The sequence below is a fragment of the Saccostrea echinata genome, unplaced genomic scaffold (assembly GCF_033153115.1).
Source record: "Saccostrea echinata isolate AGI-Se365-2 ecotype Australia unplaced genomic scaffold, CSIRO_AGI_Sech_v1 ptg000043l, whole genome shotgun sequence".
Lineage (NCBI taxonomy): Eukaryota > Metazoa > Mollusca > Bivalvia > Ostreida > Ostreidae > Saccostrea > Saccostrea echinata.
This window is the reverse complement of record NW_026889792.1, coordinates 3837251-3851733: the sequence shown is the minus strand read 5'-3', so window position 1 is coordinate 3851733 and position 14483 is coordinate 3837251. Positions and strand designations below refer to the sequence as shown.

The 14483-nt window shown below is 34.0% G+C and overlaps 1 protein-coding gene across 1 annotated transcript; it reads right to left on the bottom strand.

Annotated features, from left to right (window-relative positions):
• Window positions 1-4374: 4374 nt before the first annotated feature.
• Window positions 4375-12881, bottom strand: LOC133201378 (chondroitin sulfate synthase 1-like). The gene is made up of 2 exons (XM_061337196.1): window positions 11890-12881; window positions 4375-5988 (listed from the first exon to the last, which is right to left on the bottom strand). The coding sequence occupies exons 1-2, from the start codon at window positions 12724-12726 to the stop codon at window positions 4456-4458; spliced, it is 2370 nt and encodes a 789-aa protein (XP_061193180.1). The 5' UTR covers window positions 12727-12881; the 3' UTR covers window positions 4375-4455.
• Window positions 12882-14483: the final 1602 nt, after the last annotated feature.

Sequence of the window (14483 nt, the reverse complement as noted above, 5' to 3'; positions counted from 1 at the left end):
AATCCTTATATAAATAAATTAACAAAACTCAACGATAAAATATAGCGACATATTTATTGCATCACATTTTGGAAAACACAGTTTTGATGTGATTGAATTGAACACATTAGCTCTTGAACCTGGTGATTTTTTTTTTTACAATATGATAAAGTGATTCCGAACAGAATCTGTAGCTAAACACTTGCAGAAAAAGTCCCCTTACTCTGGAAATTCTCAGGTTAAAAAAAGAGCAAAACACAATATTTTACTGGAAGCACATACATTCCAAAATACATTCATATCAAAATATGTGAAATGTATAAACAATGACAAGATGTAAAACTGGACATAAGGTGGATTTCATAATATACATTATGTATGTACACATACACTTTGTAATACTAGTTTTCAATTGACATTCATGAGAAAAAAATTCTTATTAAACTATAAAGAACAATACACTTATCATATATAATACACTTAGTCTAGTATAAATGCCCTCTAAGGTGGGTAAAGTAAATGCTACACTTGATCGAAACTTATAATAATGCAATATAAAAATAATAATGTACTGTAATGTAATATGATGCTCTGCTTCAAATTTTCCAAAAAAAAAAAAAAAAAAAAAAATCCATAGGTGCTGCCCATCTTATTTGGTAAATGAATTAAGGAATAACTGTTTAATTTTTTGGTTTCATGATGTGATCAAGCAATTGGCTTGCATGATAATTTGCATAAATGCCTATGGCGTTTATGCATAAATTATCACGCAAGCCAATTGCTTCATCACATCATGACACTAAAAAATCTGACAGTTATTCCTTATATTTTTTACATGCACTTGATTCTGTAAATTCACATGCTACAAGCCCCACCTACTTCTGTCTCTTTCTGTCCCGCCCAGCACATAACTATCAATGAACCAGTAGCTTTACGTAGAAATCAAGTATTTTTACCATTTGTAGTTATATCTTGGACAAAAAAAATTTAAAATGTAAATATTAAATGATAAGTCTATATATAAGTTTACCCCTCTTTACTATAAAAATCAATGTTGATTTTTAGTCTAGAGGGGTAGTCCTAAAAAGATATCTTTTTGTCATTTAAAAAAAATTAGATGGGCAGTATCTTTGATTAAAAAAATGTAAAGAATAATTGAGAGAATTTAATAAATAAAGAAACTGTTTTTTGACATTAAGAGAGTAGAGCAAGCCTTGATCCACATTCTTTAAGTATAAAAGTTTTGGGAATATATATCTGGCAACAGATGACCCTGCGAGATAAGTACACTATATGTAAATTTACAATGTTTGTAAATCAAAGTTGCTTTTTAAAATAGGTGGGGGAAGTTTGGCAGTTTTAATACAACATCACACAATCTAACAATGGTTTAATACTATTGTCAGGTACATCAAACGAAAAATGATCAGCGTTATAATGCATTTTACAGAACGTGAGACATTTTTATTTATTGGGCGCCTATATAGTGCAAGAACATGTTGAAACTTTATAATGCGAAAGGTAGAGCCAGATATTTTTAACATGAGGTTTATAACTGAGAAGTTACCTAAAACTTACATTCAAGTAACAAGCCCACAAGCCAGGACATTTGTAATTAAGTTTATCACAGAATTCAAAATTAATTAACCACTCCAAATTGACTTTCTCTACAGACTATATATATGGTCATATTTTTGGAAATTTTAACCACAATTGAAGTACAATGTATGTTATCAACAATTCAAGTTTGTTCATGATATATTTAGACACTGAATACCAGGTAATGTATTTATATACAATTATACATTTATATATCATATTTAAAATATGCAAAAATTTGTTTGTAAAATATACTTTCTGAGACAGAGATTTTGCAGATATAAACATAGAAATTGATCGATTCTTAAATTATCTCCTTCAATCTGGCCCCATTACCGTGACACAAAATTATTACATATATAGTGTATATGCATTAATAATTCTAAAGCCATGATTCAAAACTTTACAAAAATATATAACAATGCATAGATTTGGATATCATACAGTATCAACAATTTAGGCACTTCAAGAATGATATATATCTACAGATCAGGAGAGAAAGAGAAAGAAAAACAAATAAAAATGGATGGTAATTGAAATTCTGTAATCCCTATGAGTAGCAATTATGACTGAAGGAAAACAAAGAAGAAATATTTATCTACAAAAGATGTAAGCTATTACAGTGAAAACTAGCCAAGAAATTTTTGTTAAAATAACTGCAAAAATTGGACATGAGTCAGAGATATTGTAAGCTCTCTTCAGAGTGAAGACACATTGGAATAAACATTGAGCCCTCTACCAAAAACTGTGAAATTCATGGCCCCTGGGGTCAGAGGTTCCAGAGTTAGGGTAAACAAACTAATTGTTAATTATTAACTTACTGCACAAGCATGAGCAGACAATTTCTTTAGAAATAAAGAAGAATCAAACATCATTTTCCAATAAACGGTGATGATTAACTAGGTGTAAATGAGTAAAAACAACAATACTGAAATCAGGAGCTTTGATAAACACTCCAGTGACCAAGATGAGCCTGTGGCTGTTGACATTCATGATCGTTTACACAGGTTTTAAATTGTTGTGCGGGGTGGCATTTCTCAGGTCACCTATTCAGAATGGACAACATTAACTAGGACGCTAAGGAGACCCTTATAAATCACTTGGACAACACAGACACATTACTTGTTAGATATGATCTGAACAGACATTAACAATGAAATATATAGCTGAATTTCCCACGTAAAATTTTTTATATTTTTTGCATAAATGTACTTGTACAGTCATTAGAAAAAATCTCCCAATATCTTTTGGCTTTTATTGAAATAGTGGGTGTTTCATTAGTTTAAAGTAAGCATATTCCTTTTGAATGAAATGCAATCAAGCATTTACTTTGTACGTTAAACCCACTACACACCACATGTAGTTGATGCCAAATAAAAGTTCATTTAACAGAGCTCAGAATAATATCCATGGACATCAAAAGTGCATACTTATATGTTTATGACCCTGCTGCTGTGATTAAAAATTTACAAATGTTTACAGTGTATTCTTTATTTAAGGTCGTACGCAACATACACTACAATGTACCTTACCTATTGATATTTTTTCAAGATATTCTTTAATTAAAATCTTAGCACCATCAGATGTTTGTGGACAAAAAATCAGCATACATTACCACCAATGGTTTTCAATAGATATCAAAGGATGAAAGGCTTTGTGTTATATATTAAAATTACCAAACATATTTTTTTAGCTGATATTTCCTCACATTATGTTTTAGAAGAGGAGTATACAGCATCATTAGGCATTATCAAAGTCCCACAAATGTCCCTCAATTATTGGACATCTTCAAGTATACAGGAAAAATAAGAAAAAGTTCAAAACTATGTTTCATAAGTCCTTAATTTGTACAAAGGTAAATAGTGACTAGACATCTCCCAATCTGTGCCTCACCACTTGACTATGAGCTGAGATTCTGGTGATACTATTTTTTTTCCCTCTGTGTGTGGAGATAAGTTGTAGATTAGTAATAGTGCTCTCTAATCATGCTAATACTATCTGATAATCTACCAGTAAATGCACGACTGAGGCTCTGTCTTTGTGAATGTTTATTTTACATCCGTTATTTTCCTGATTCTTTCAGTGAATTTAGAAATATTCTCCCAGATTTGGCAAAAGAATAAAGATAGTAGACACCCCCAATCCCCTCTTCCCCCCCCCCCCCCCCTCGATATATGGACCTCTAGGGTCCCTTAAATATAAAAGATATGAGCCTAAGTACTAACTAAGTTACAAAATTCACACACAGATATTATTTCTTGATTCTGAATCATATATCTCCTATTAATTAAATCTCAAATGTAGTTCACACGTAACATTTTAAACAAGCAACCATTTCACTCAACTACACCAACAATTCTTGTGTCTTACACCCAAAGCTTAAGTTACAAGTTGAAAAAGTTCATAAATAAATTGACTGATATTTACAGCTCTAAGATTTGACTAGCTAATGTCCACGTTTTTACAATAAAGAAAAAAACACATATAGACTGACATAACCAAAACTAATTAAGCTTATCTTGCAAAACTCCAGATCTACTAGCCTAATCCAATTACACAGCAATCAGACTGTTCTGGGTCAAGTTTTAGGTACAATGTGGCATTTCTATTATCATAAAAAAAACACTATGTTCCCATAAACATAATTTATCAGCAAATCCTAATTCTGAGGAAAGATAAAATGGTTACCCTCTCTTATTTCTAGGTGACACAAATGAGGATGAAAATTGCATAAAAATATTGTTACATGTAACAGGCATTGTGCATGCATAAATTTGTGAAAATGAACTATTTTATATACAGAAACTACCTATCAAACACACAATTACATTGGACAAATGGCTTTAAGCAGGACTTACACACAGACAAAGTCCTGCATCATAATCCCGGATCTCTGTTCAAAATTTCAGGAGTCCGTCGAATTACTTCCGTCAATACATGCATAGAAGCGTAACTAGCAGACTTGGAACCTATACACATGGTCATCTGGGCGTCATTCAACCCTGAATCACAGTGCACTGAATGATAGAGGTGGACCATGTCCGGATCCACCCCACGAAATATTTGGATCTCACTGTCACTGAACTTTGTGTAAAGGTCTACATCCTCCTTCCCCCAGCCCTGAATACTGGTATCAAATCCTCCTACCATTTCTAAATCACTTTTATACATACTGGCTATCCCAAAGCCAAAGTTTCTCCAGTACCCGGTATCAGCTGAAAGGTTGAAGTTGTCTATGTGACATGGCTTTATCTTGTAAAAACTGCACAAAAATGAAGGGTCATATTGACTAAACACAATGGGGTAATACACTTGTGATCCCCGTTTTGTGTTCATGCGTATTCTATTTAATATATTGGAAGTAAATAAAATATCTACATCTATAAAGAATAACAAATCATTTTGATCACATTGAATTGCTCCAAGGTCCAACGCTTTGGCACGAGCAAAAGAGCCCTCTGCAAAAATCACCTCAATGTTTTCACCCCCGTATTTCTTTTGATATCGACCTATCAGATTGATGAGGGTGTCTGTATAACTGTCATTAAACAGGACAACATGAAGCTGTGTTTTGGCACCGGTTTTTAAACAGACTTCTTCATAGTTGGTCATGAAGCGCTTAAAAATATTAAGTCTCCCCATCAGAGGAAGAATAAAGTGTATGACTTCTTCAACTTTGTTGGAAATGAGTGAAAGACTAGACTGGTTTCCTGCCCCAAACTGTTTGAACAGGAATGGGGATTCTATTTCATCTGGAGGTGGGTAGTAATTCGATGTGAAGGGATCTTCAATGAAGTTAATCTCACCAAAAGCCTGCTGTAAATAAGCATGTCTTCTGACTGCTACAGTCACTTTGTTACCAGTGTGTTTTTTGTAGGTCAGTAATATATCTAGCACAAAGTCAGCCCCGTGAAGCGGGTTAACTCTGCGATAACCATACCACAGATCCTTATAATCGATTGTCCTGCCCTTTTGTCGGGCATTTCTATTCACGATCTGAATCACCTGACTAATGACGTCATCCAAAGCGACCTTGAGGGGAAAGGTCAACCCGTGACGTGGATTGAGATTTTTATGTGATACAATAGCTTTAGAAATAAAGTCCCAGGGTAATATGTCTTTTGTAGATTGAGGAATGGTCTTGCTAAGACTTGGAGGCAACCCTTGCTTGCCCATGGCAGTCTGAGCCCCCAGCATGCGGTCGATGTTGGAGATCTCACGCTGCAGAAGAAGGCCTTTTTGTTGGAGATCTTGGATGTGAAGTGACTTGAGGTAGTTGTATATTTTGTACTGTTGTTTGGGTTCTTTGACGGAATGCAATGTAACAGCTTTTTTCACTGCTTTATCTTTCAGGGTTGTTCTGAAGGAACCTTTCTCCTCTTTGTAGTTTTGGAAAAACAAGCGCTGCATCTGAAATGGATAAAACACAAAAATATATCACTTACACCATTAATTACTAAATCTTTAAACTTTTTCTTTTCCTTTGATACTATTTTGTTTAAACCTTATGTATTTGGTCTTAAAAGCCAGACAGAATCAACATTAAGCTGATAATAACTGTCCTAATTGTTCTACATCATATCCTTTGAACCATGACACAGATGCTAAGAATTTGGTACTACATGTACAGTGTATATATAACCACTAGACATGAGCTCTTTGAGACAATTAACATGAAGAAAAAGCCTATCTGTTAGTACAAACCCACGAAACAGTAAATCAAAATATTACATGTCCATGGCATAAGAAGATGTTAATCAAATGGAATTTAAGAGAGCAATACAAAGCATTGTAAGCCTATACATTTGTTTTTCTGGTCTTGACTTTGTTGACTCTAAAATGGAGAGTCTGTTACACAGTCTAACAGCCACCCCCCTTATAAAAATACTCCCGGTCAATACTCTCAATTTCATGTTCTTTATAAGCTATAAATGCCACCAAAGCATTTACAAATGTTTTCATTAAATAATTGTGTAGTGTTTTCAAACAAGTTTTTTTTTTTTTTAATTGTTATGAAGTTGCATGCTCAATTTAACCCCAAAGAATAAGAGATTTAGTTTATGTTTACAAAGCATTGTAAAAAGTCCTTCTAAATTATTTTTTTGAAAAATTCTTTCCATTAAAAATGCACAGTTCAAGAACATTCAATGTTGACAGCTAAAATTGATTAATACGTATACATGTGATTGTAATACATGTGTATTAGGAAGACAAATGAGGGCAACTGCAATTAAAATCAAATTGTTAAATTGACGATTTACTTTTCAGAGTTAAGAAACATTTTTTTAATATTTATTTTCTACATAATGCCATTATAATGGGGAGTCTGAGTATAAAATGCCTCAGTCTACATTTGTACATATAATGTACCAGCTCCAATGCAATAAAAGGAATTTTCCTTTTCAACAAAACACTCACAAGGAAAGTAATGTAATTCTTTATTAAGATTAATAATTACTGGACAGGTCTGCTTGTAACAAACAAAACCTAAATTCTGGGCTTCATTAAAAAAGTGTAACACTGATAGTAATATATCAGAATATTCCTCTTAACTTTTGAAGTTGAAAAGGAAATTACAACTGACATAATCTAAACTCTCTGGTTGCATATGTCTGGAAAATGTGAATATACGACATTGTATGGTTATAAACTGAGTAAATGTGTATGCTTAGAAATCTACTAATAAAAAACGTGATTTTATTCCATTGTGTGTACTTAATTCTTTTGCGCTGCACTCCATAAGCCAAGTACTCTGAAGTGAATAATAGTACATAACTGTGTTAAGTACTTCTGAGTGCAAGTGACTTGTATACCCTCAAAATAACTCTAGTGTAGTACACTCAAATAAATCGGAGTCTCCAAACAATTATTACTACTTAAATTATCTCCCATTTCTTTCAACAATTGCTCAATACCATGCATCTGCAATTTGCAAATTTTGACTTAAGGCAAATGTCAAAACAAATTTCCTCGGCATTCCCCGCTGCCTAATACTTGTGTGTAAGTGTTAACAGACTCCAACTCAGACATGATTCTGGTATTTCAGGTAATTGTTAATGAAGGGAACCTCCCTCCATCTAATGATAAATCCAGCCACTAAGACATTCCAAAATCAGCCTCTGGTCATTATCATGGAACCCCAACCTTTGAAGAAAATTCCACTGTTATAGTAACAATGCTGCTTGTTCTCTAAATCCTCTTATTAACACAAAAACAAGACCTAAATCAAACAGGATTTCCAGGCAGGGGTCTATTACACAACCTCCTCCATCCAGAATGTACCTTTTGTCACCTATACAGGTGTTAGAGACCTGCATAAGTCATGTTCTACTGTAATTTTAGCAACATGAGCCATCAATATAGCCCATGAGCTTACAATAATATAATTCTGACCAGTTTTACAGGTGCAACTGCGCATTTAACTACACTATGATCTTTTTTTTTTAAAAAAACCTCTGAGTAATACTGGAACATTACTCAGCAACTCTAAATACAACCCCCCAAAATTTCCCAAAATAGGAAAATCGAGTCTCTAAATAACGGTAGTGTGAGCTACATGGCCAGCAGACAGCCTTTGACATACAATTGTTTCTGTACTCTAGCATGGAGATCAAACACCTCAGAAGGGTCAATGTCTCACCCCCCAGCAATTGTGTGGAACAGATTGACTGGGGGTAATTAGGCAGCTGTTACCATCACCTGATATTCCCCCACAAAATCTCTCCCCCCCTTAGAGGTCAAATCAGGTTACAGACCTAAATGAACTCGCTACAAATCCATACACTAATCAATGAAAAAAACTTATATTTACTGTGGCCTATTGCACTCAAGCTGTTATACAAATATGAAAATGGTATTGGCTTTTGATTATCATATATTAATATATTTACAGAAAACATGAATACAATGCTAAATATTATTTCCCAACATAAAGCTTGAGTTCTTCAAAGTGGACACCTACTGGTACCAACAGAATGTGTAAAACTACAATAAAATTATTATGGTAAACCAAATCTGAGATCTCTCAGCCTGCACTTGATTTTTGGTACCATTTTCAATTTTCCAAATAAAAATAAATTAAAACTGCTATTTCTTCTTGATCAAAATTTTTGAAATAGCACAAAAATTACTGCTTATGACTTGATCATGGAGAGATATTTATGAACCATTAACAATAAAGTGTATTTTATCTGGATTAATGCAGTTTATCAGCCTTATCAATGACTAGCATCAAAGAATACAGTAACCTAGTGACCCACATCTCAATAACTTGACATTCATTGCCACTTTATAACACCAAAAATCTTCCACATCTCAAGTCGTAAATGTCATTCTCATTTATAATACATGTACCACAATATGGAAATCTCAACTTACGTTCTTTTCAAATTTTGTAAATGCTTTAAAAATTGAATTCATCCAGATTATCATATTGGAATTGAGTGTAAATTGTGATGAATAATAAACATAACCATATGTTTTATTTCCGCAGTACCATGTATGCAGTGGAATCTTCTATATAAACTTTGTATACATAGGTCTCACAGTTTTTAGATGGTGGTTGTCTGTCTATAAGTTTATAGGTACAATGACTGCCAGTTCACACAGATTAATTTTTGTCTGATTGACACCGCAAAGTCAGCAGAAATCCTCAGTGTGTCTGATACCAACTTAATTACGTCTGTCATACTGTCGCCTTCCTAATTCAGATATATAATTAAGTATACAGCTAATTACAGAATTTACAACCCTCTCTCCTTATCTAAAATTGAAGTGACATGTTCTTTTGTCTTGTCCTCTTCCTTAACCTGACTTCTGTTTCCTGTTCAAGTTTTCGAATTGTTTGACAAGAAAAATGAACGAAGAAGTGAAATTTGGGTTATCTCTTGGCCCATGAGTCACCTGAATCAATAAGATTATGTAATTTACAAATCTTCTTCAATGCCACCTAGGTTTATCTCAACTTCCATTCAATATACCCAAAACACCACAACCTCTTTAATCAAACTGTCACTTGGAATGATTAAAGGTACGTACAGCTTGCAAGGTACTTGCAACTGTGCAATGGATAGCAATGTTAGAGAAAACTTTTTTTCAAAACTTTTAAGCAAGGATAGGTTGCTTTATCACTAACACCTGGGCATTTTTAATGATAAGAAATTGAATATCAAAATTTATGAATGGGATCCATTTCTGAGTAAATATACTCATGAAACACTTTCATTGACAATGTTACAGACTGGCAATTGCGTGTTTCTAAAAAGATTTAACATCACATATATATCAAATATCAAAGGTGATGACACACAACATCACACTATGTATGGTGGGATAATTTTGAAAATTGTTTGTTGACCCGTCAAACTATAAGAGGGTTAAGTGGCTTCTAACCTTAATCTTTCTGCCCTATGTAATACAGCACTGCAGTTCACATGCAACAACTATTGCTTTGTGCAGAAGGATTCAGTTCATTTGATTAAGGTATAAACATGCAACAAAATTAATTATTAACAAAATGGTTGATAAATCTAGTATGGGTAATTCAGCAGAAAATATTCGAATCAATATCCATGCCTGTGTCTTTGGAACCCAAATCTCACCAAAAATATACTCGTTCAACAGATGGATTAAATTGTCTATGGTACTCCAGCAAGCACTGGGAATGTACTCTGGAGCCGTTGTCTGTTTACCCCAGATATCAGACAGACTCTAAACCATCCTAAAATTTCACAACTTACAGCATTGAGGTCAACAAAGGCTGACATTTTATGTCTGGGAATTAACTTAATTGGGATAAGTGCCAAGCAATTCCAACACATAATGTGTACAATATTTACAATCTTACCCATACAAGTATGTGTGAACGCAGATGTGTTGGCATGTACAAAAGTACTTGAAAGAATTGACCCCTTGGTTTATGAACTTTTACACAGTATTACATTGTGCGTACATGCAACCAGATCATCAGATGACTATTAACCCCGACATATACCGATTTAGAAATGAAATGACTCTATGATCCCAAAAGCTTTTTTTTTTTTTATCTTTGTGGGTAATGATTTAACGGGGAAGGAAAACCCATTAAAATCATCCAAGGGAGAACCAAGATGAACCCCCCAAGTTCATTCACTTCCTGAACATTTAGCCTGTCTGGGAATGAGGAATCCATGGTATTAATAGTTTTTGTACCACTGCCCTCCGGGAAATCGGGTCTTTTTACAGCAGCTTATATACCTGTCTGAAACCCACTGCTTTATCCCTATACCCTGTTTACCCCCACCGGACAATACACTGTAATCATACCCCACAGCAGACATAAATACTCATAATAATGCCTTCTATTTTGTCCTTTGTCACTTCATAGATGTCATGAACCCCAAACAATGGGTCCTATTCTTACAAAATCTAACCAGGTCTGAAATATGCAAAATACATAGCCATGTGTCTTTCATCATTGATTCTAAAAAAAAAATGCACACCCCCTGAAAGCTGATACACTTGGAATGTTGACTAAAAAGGTGGCCATGCTCTCATAATGACCATTATGATTTTAAGGGTCCTATTTTAATACTGAATAGTGAATGACTTACGAGTTCAATAAACCTATAGTTTAAAAAATTACAAAATCTATCAAGCATTTTCTATAATGAGATACATATATACCGTGTGTATATGCAACACAAAATTTGATTAAAATTTACTGATAATCACCAGTAAATAAAAATATCAAATTGTGCATAATACTGCCTGGCAATGCACTGTCATAGCTTCACAATTATTAAGCCCCAGCTTTTGACAAGCTGACAAGACAAAATGAAATATAAAAAAATTAAATTGCTATAATTAAAAGTAAAATCTGCTTCTGTGTAATACTTGACAGCAAGGACAAACTGTTGCACTGCTGTCATGATTCTGTTCTATTTTTAACATCCATGCATTTTATAGTATGTTTAAATATAATGTTTCATTCATAATAATAATTTTGGTGAAACATACATTACAGGTATAAACTTAGTTTATATATAGTAGATAATTGTACTGTTCTGTCTTATTCTCTTTGAAAAGCGACTGAATAAGAATGGCCTTGTAAATAAAATAAAGGCTATATCAATTTCACAGCCTTGTAAATAAATTACATGAAGGCTTTGCTAATTCAGCAAAATAAAATAGCTTTCAATAATAATATGAGTAAAACCATTCTCTTATTTTCTTATATTGTCATCTCATCTTTGTTAAAAGATCAAGCAGAATTTGTATGTACAATGTTAATACATGTGAACATGAAAAATCTATCTGAAATTCAGACTTTACCTCAAAGGCCCAGGTACAGGACACACCTGTATGGTCCCTGACACAGCGCCCCACTTCTACATCCTCATGGGTGGTCAGGAGATTCTGCAGACACTCCCCCACATGTGGGGCAAACATCCTCAGGGTCATATGGCTGAATACGACCCCAGGACCTCCCATACAAAAGTTCTCATTTTTGTTCAGGTACAGTTTCCCCAACTCTTCTTTCTTCCCAATTCCTGCTTGTCCAATGTACTGAGGTATTGAACTATTGATGGAGCGCAATAATTTTTCAATACGATCTCCTTTGATGAAAACATCATCATCCGCCCTCATAAACCACTCAAAGTTATTAATGTAATTGTCATGCATGTATTTTAACATGAGGAGGGATTTTCTCTGGGGTGGGTAGGAGTCGTCTACGCCATCAATGCTGATGACAGGGATTTTATGTGATGAAGATCCCTCACTGGAGAAAAACAATACCTTACAAACACCTTGACAGGTGCTTGTCCAGGTATCAAATGCAGCAACAGCACGACTGTCTAGGAACTTTTTTGCTGTTATGACACCAATTAATAAGAATCCTCTTTCATCTGGTTTAATGTACCTGTTGAGTTGGAATTCCATGGTTTCAGATACTGGCAGTGTCTTTTGAGGCAGTTGGTCAGTTACATGCAAGTGTTCAACAGCGATATTAACATGATAGTTGATGTGGATACAGCAACGGTCTTTCTGAGATCCGCATGGAAGTAAAGTATGACGACACCAAGAAGATAATAATACACCAAAACAAATTCCCAAAACCAAACCGGCTAACTTCTGAAATTTCCACCTACATCCATATCTTCTCGCCATCGTAAACCTCTGTGAACCATTGAATGTTTAATCCTGTGAGTCTTCAACTCGATGTGGCTTCACTACAGTTAACAAGGGGATTATAATTTCACAAAACATGTTACCCATGGGAGAGCTCGAAAACGTAAGCTTTGCATGCGCAAGTAAACAATGTTAACAACGTGCTCGTCTTGTGTATATTTTTTCTACGACTCTTTTTGCGCCTTTTCATCGCTCTGAGTGGACACTGTAACCTTTGGTCGATCCCGTGTCACCCCTGACCAGGTTACAGCGAGAGTGTACCACTTTTGAAACATTTCCTCGGACGATCAACGCTTCACTGACTTTACACACACTTATGAATGGGGAGCAAAATATTCCGGTCACCAGGTTAAGTAACGTAACTTCCGGTGAGCTATTTGACGTATAAGATACAGTCTTTGGGTACTCTTATGCCTCAAGTGAGGCACTGATTGAATAAAAAGTTTCAAAGGCAATAAGTGAGTCATAATTTCATTTTTCACTATATATTTCATTTCAAAAACCAATTGTTATTAAAAAAAAATTATTCCGAGGTCAATTTAGTCCAGTCAGAGACATATATGTCTCTGGTCCAATATTTCATGATTTTTCAATTTATCAGTTTATAATTTTCATGAGTTTTTCATTTATAATACATGTAATTATGCAGAATTGTTAAGATTTTCTTTTCTTTGGACTCAAAGGAAAATAACAATGATGACAGATATTATTAAATCATCAAGACTAAAATTTTTCTAAACTCAAAATACTATGATTTCTTGACAAATCAAGTTGTAATTTCACATCTGACGTGTGATATCACCGTAACACTTAACACACAGTTAATTCAACATATTTTTTTGTTGTACAGTATATTTCATTGAAAATGTCTCTTTTTTAAATCATTCTTGCAACATAACGGTTATTTATTTCTCATTTTGATGATTATATAACATCATAGCATGCAGATTTTTAATTTTTTTTTTAAAAATAATAATTTTAATATGTATGGACCGGGGTTTTTTTTTTAATAAAAAAAGTGTAACTTCAACGCCTGTAAAGGAGTTTTAAGTGTATTTTTGAAAAGCAAATATAAAAAAATAGGGGGATTTTTCCCAAACACGACTCTTGAAGATCCCATTTTATGGGGTGGGGGAACTTAATTTTTGCACAAGAAAACCTTACTTTAAAATACATGTACATTACTATGAGGGAATTTGACTATGCTGCGACAAAAGGGGATGACCACACAACCTTAATTTCAATGAACATATTTGTACTTAGTTAAAGGTTAAAATTATAGAATTATGCCCCCCTCACCTGTACTCCATTCCCACCAGGCCAAAACCAGTCACCTGTAACAATTTCAGAATTTTCGCTAAGTAGGAAGACATTTTACCTTTTATTTCAAATTATTATTTATAGGTACATGGATCAATTATAACAATCAAACTTTCCAGGTTTCTTTGAGACCCTGACTTCTGTTTCCCTTAAGGGATTAGGTTTGAAATTGAAAATTATTTTGCTGCGAGGAAGGGGGGGGGGGTTGAAAGTTGATGCACATACTCAGTATTTAACAACTTACTATATGAAGGGAATAAAATCAAAGCTGTCGGTTCTTGTAACTTGAAGGTCAGAGAATATAAAGGTGAAGTGCTCAAATCATTGCCATCAATAATATTTCTGTAAGCTTACATAGATATTGACCTTGACCAACTTTCAAGGTCAAAAGTCAAGATCATCTTTCTATTCGTTTA

Bases quoted from the DNA above. Each gene is read 5' to 3' on its own strand.
- LOC133201378 (XM_061337196.1), bottom strand. From the start codon at position 12,726: ATGGCGAGAAGATATGGATGTAGGTGGAAATTTCAGAAGTTAGCCGGT. The intron at 5,989-11,889 runs GTAAAGTCTGAA...TATCCATTTCAG, and splicing joins CCTGTACCTGGGCCTTTGAG to ATGCAGCGCTTGTTTTTCCA.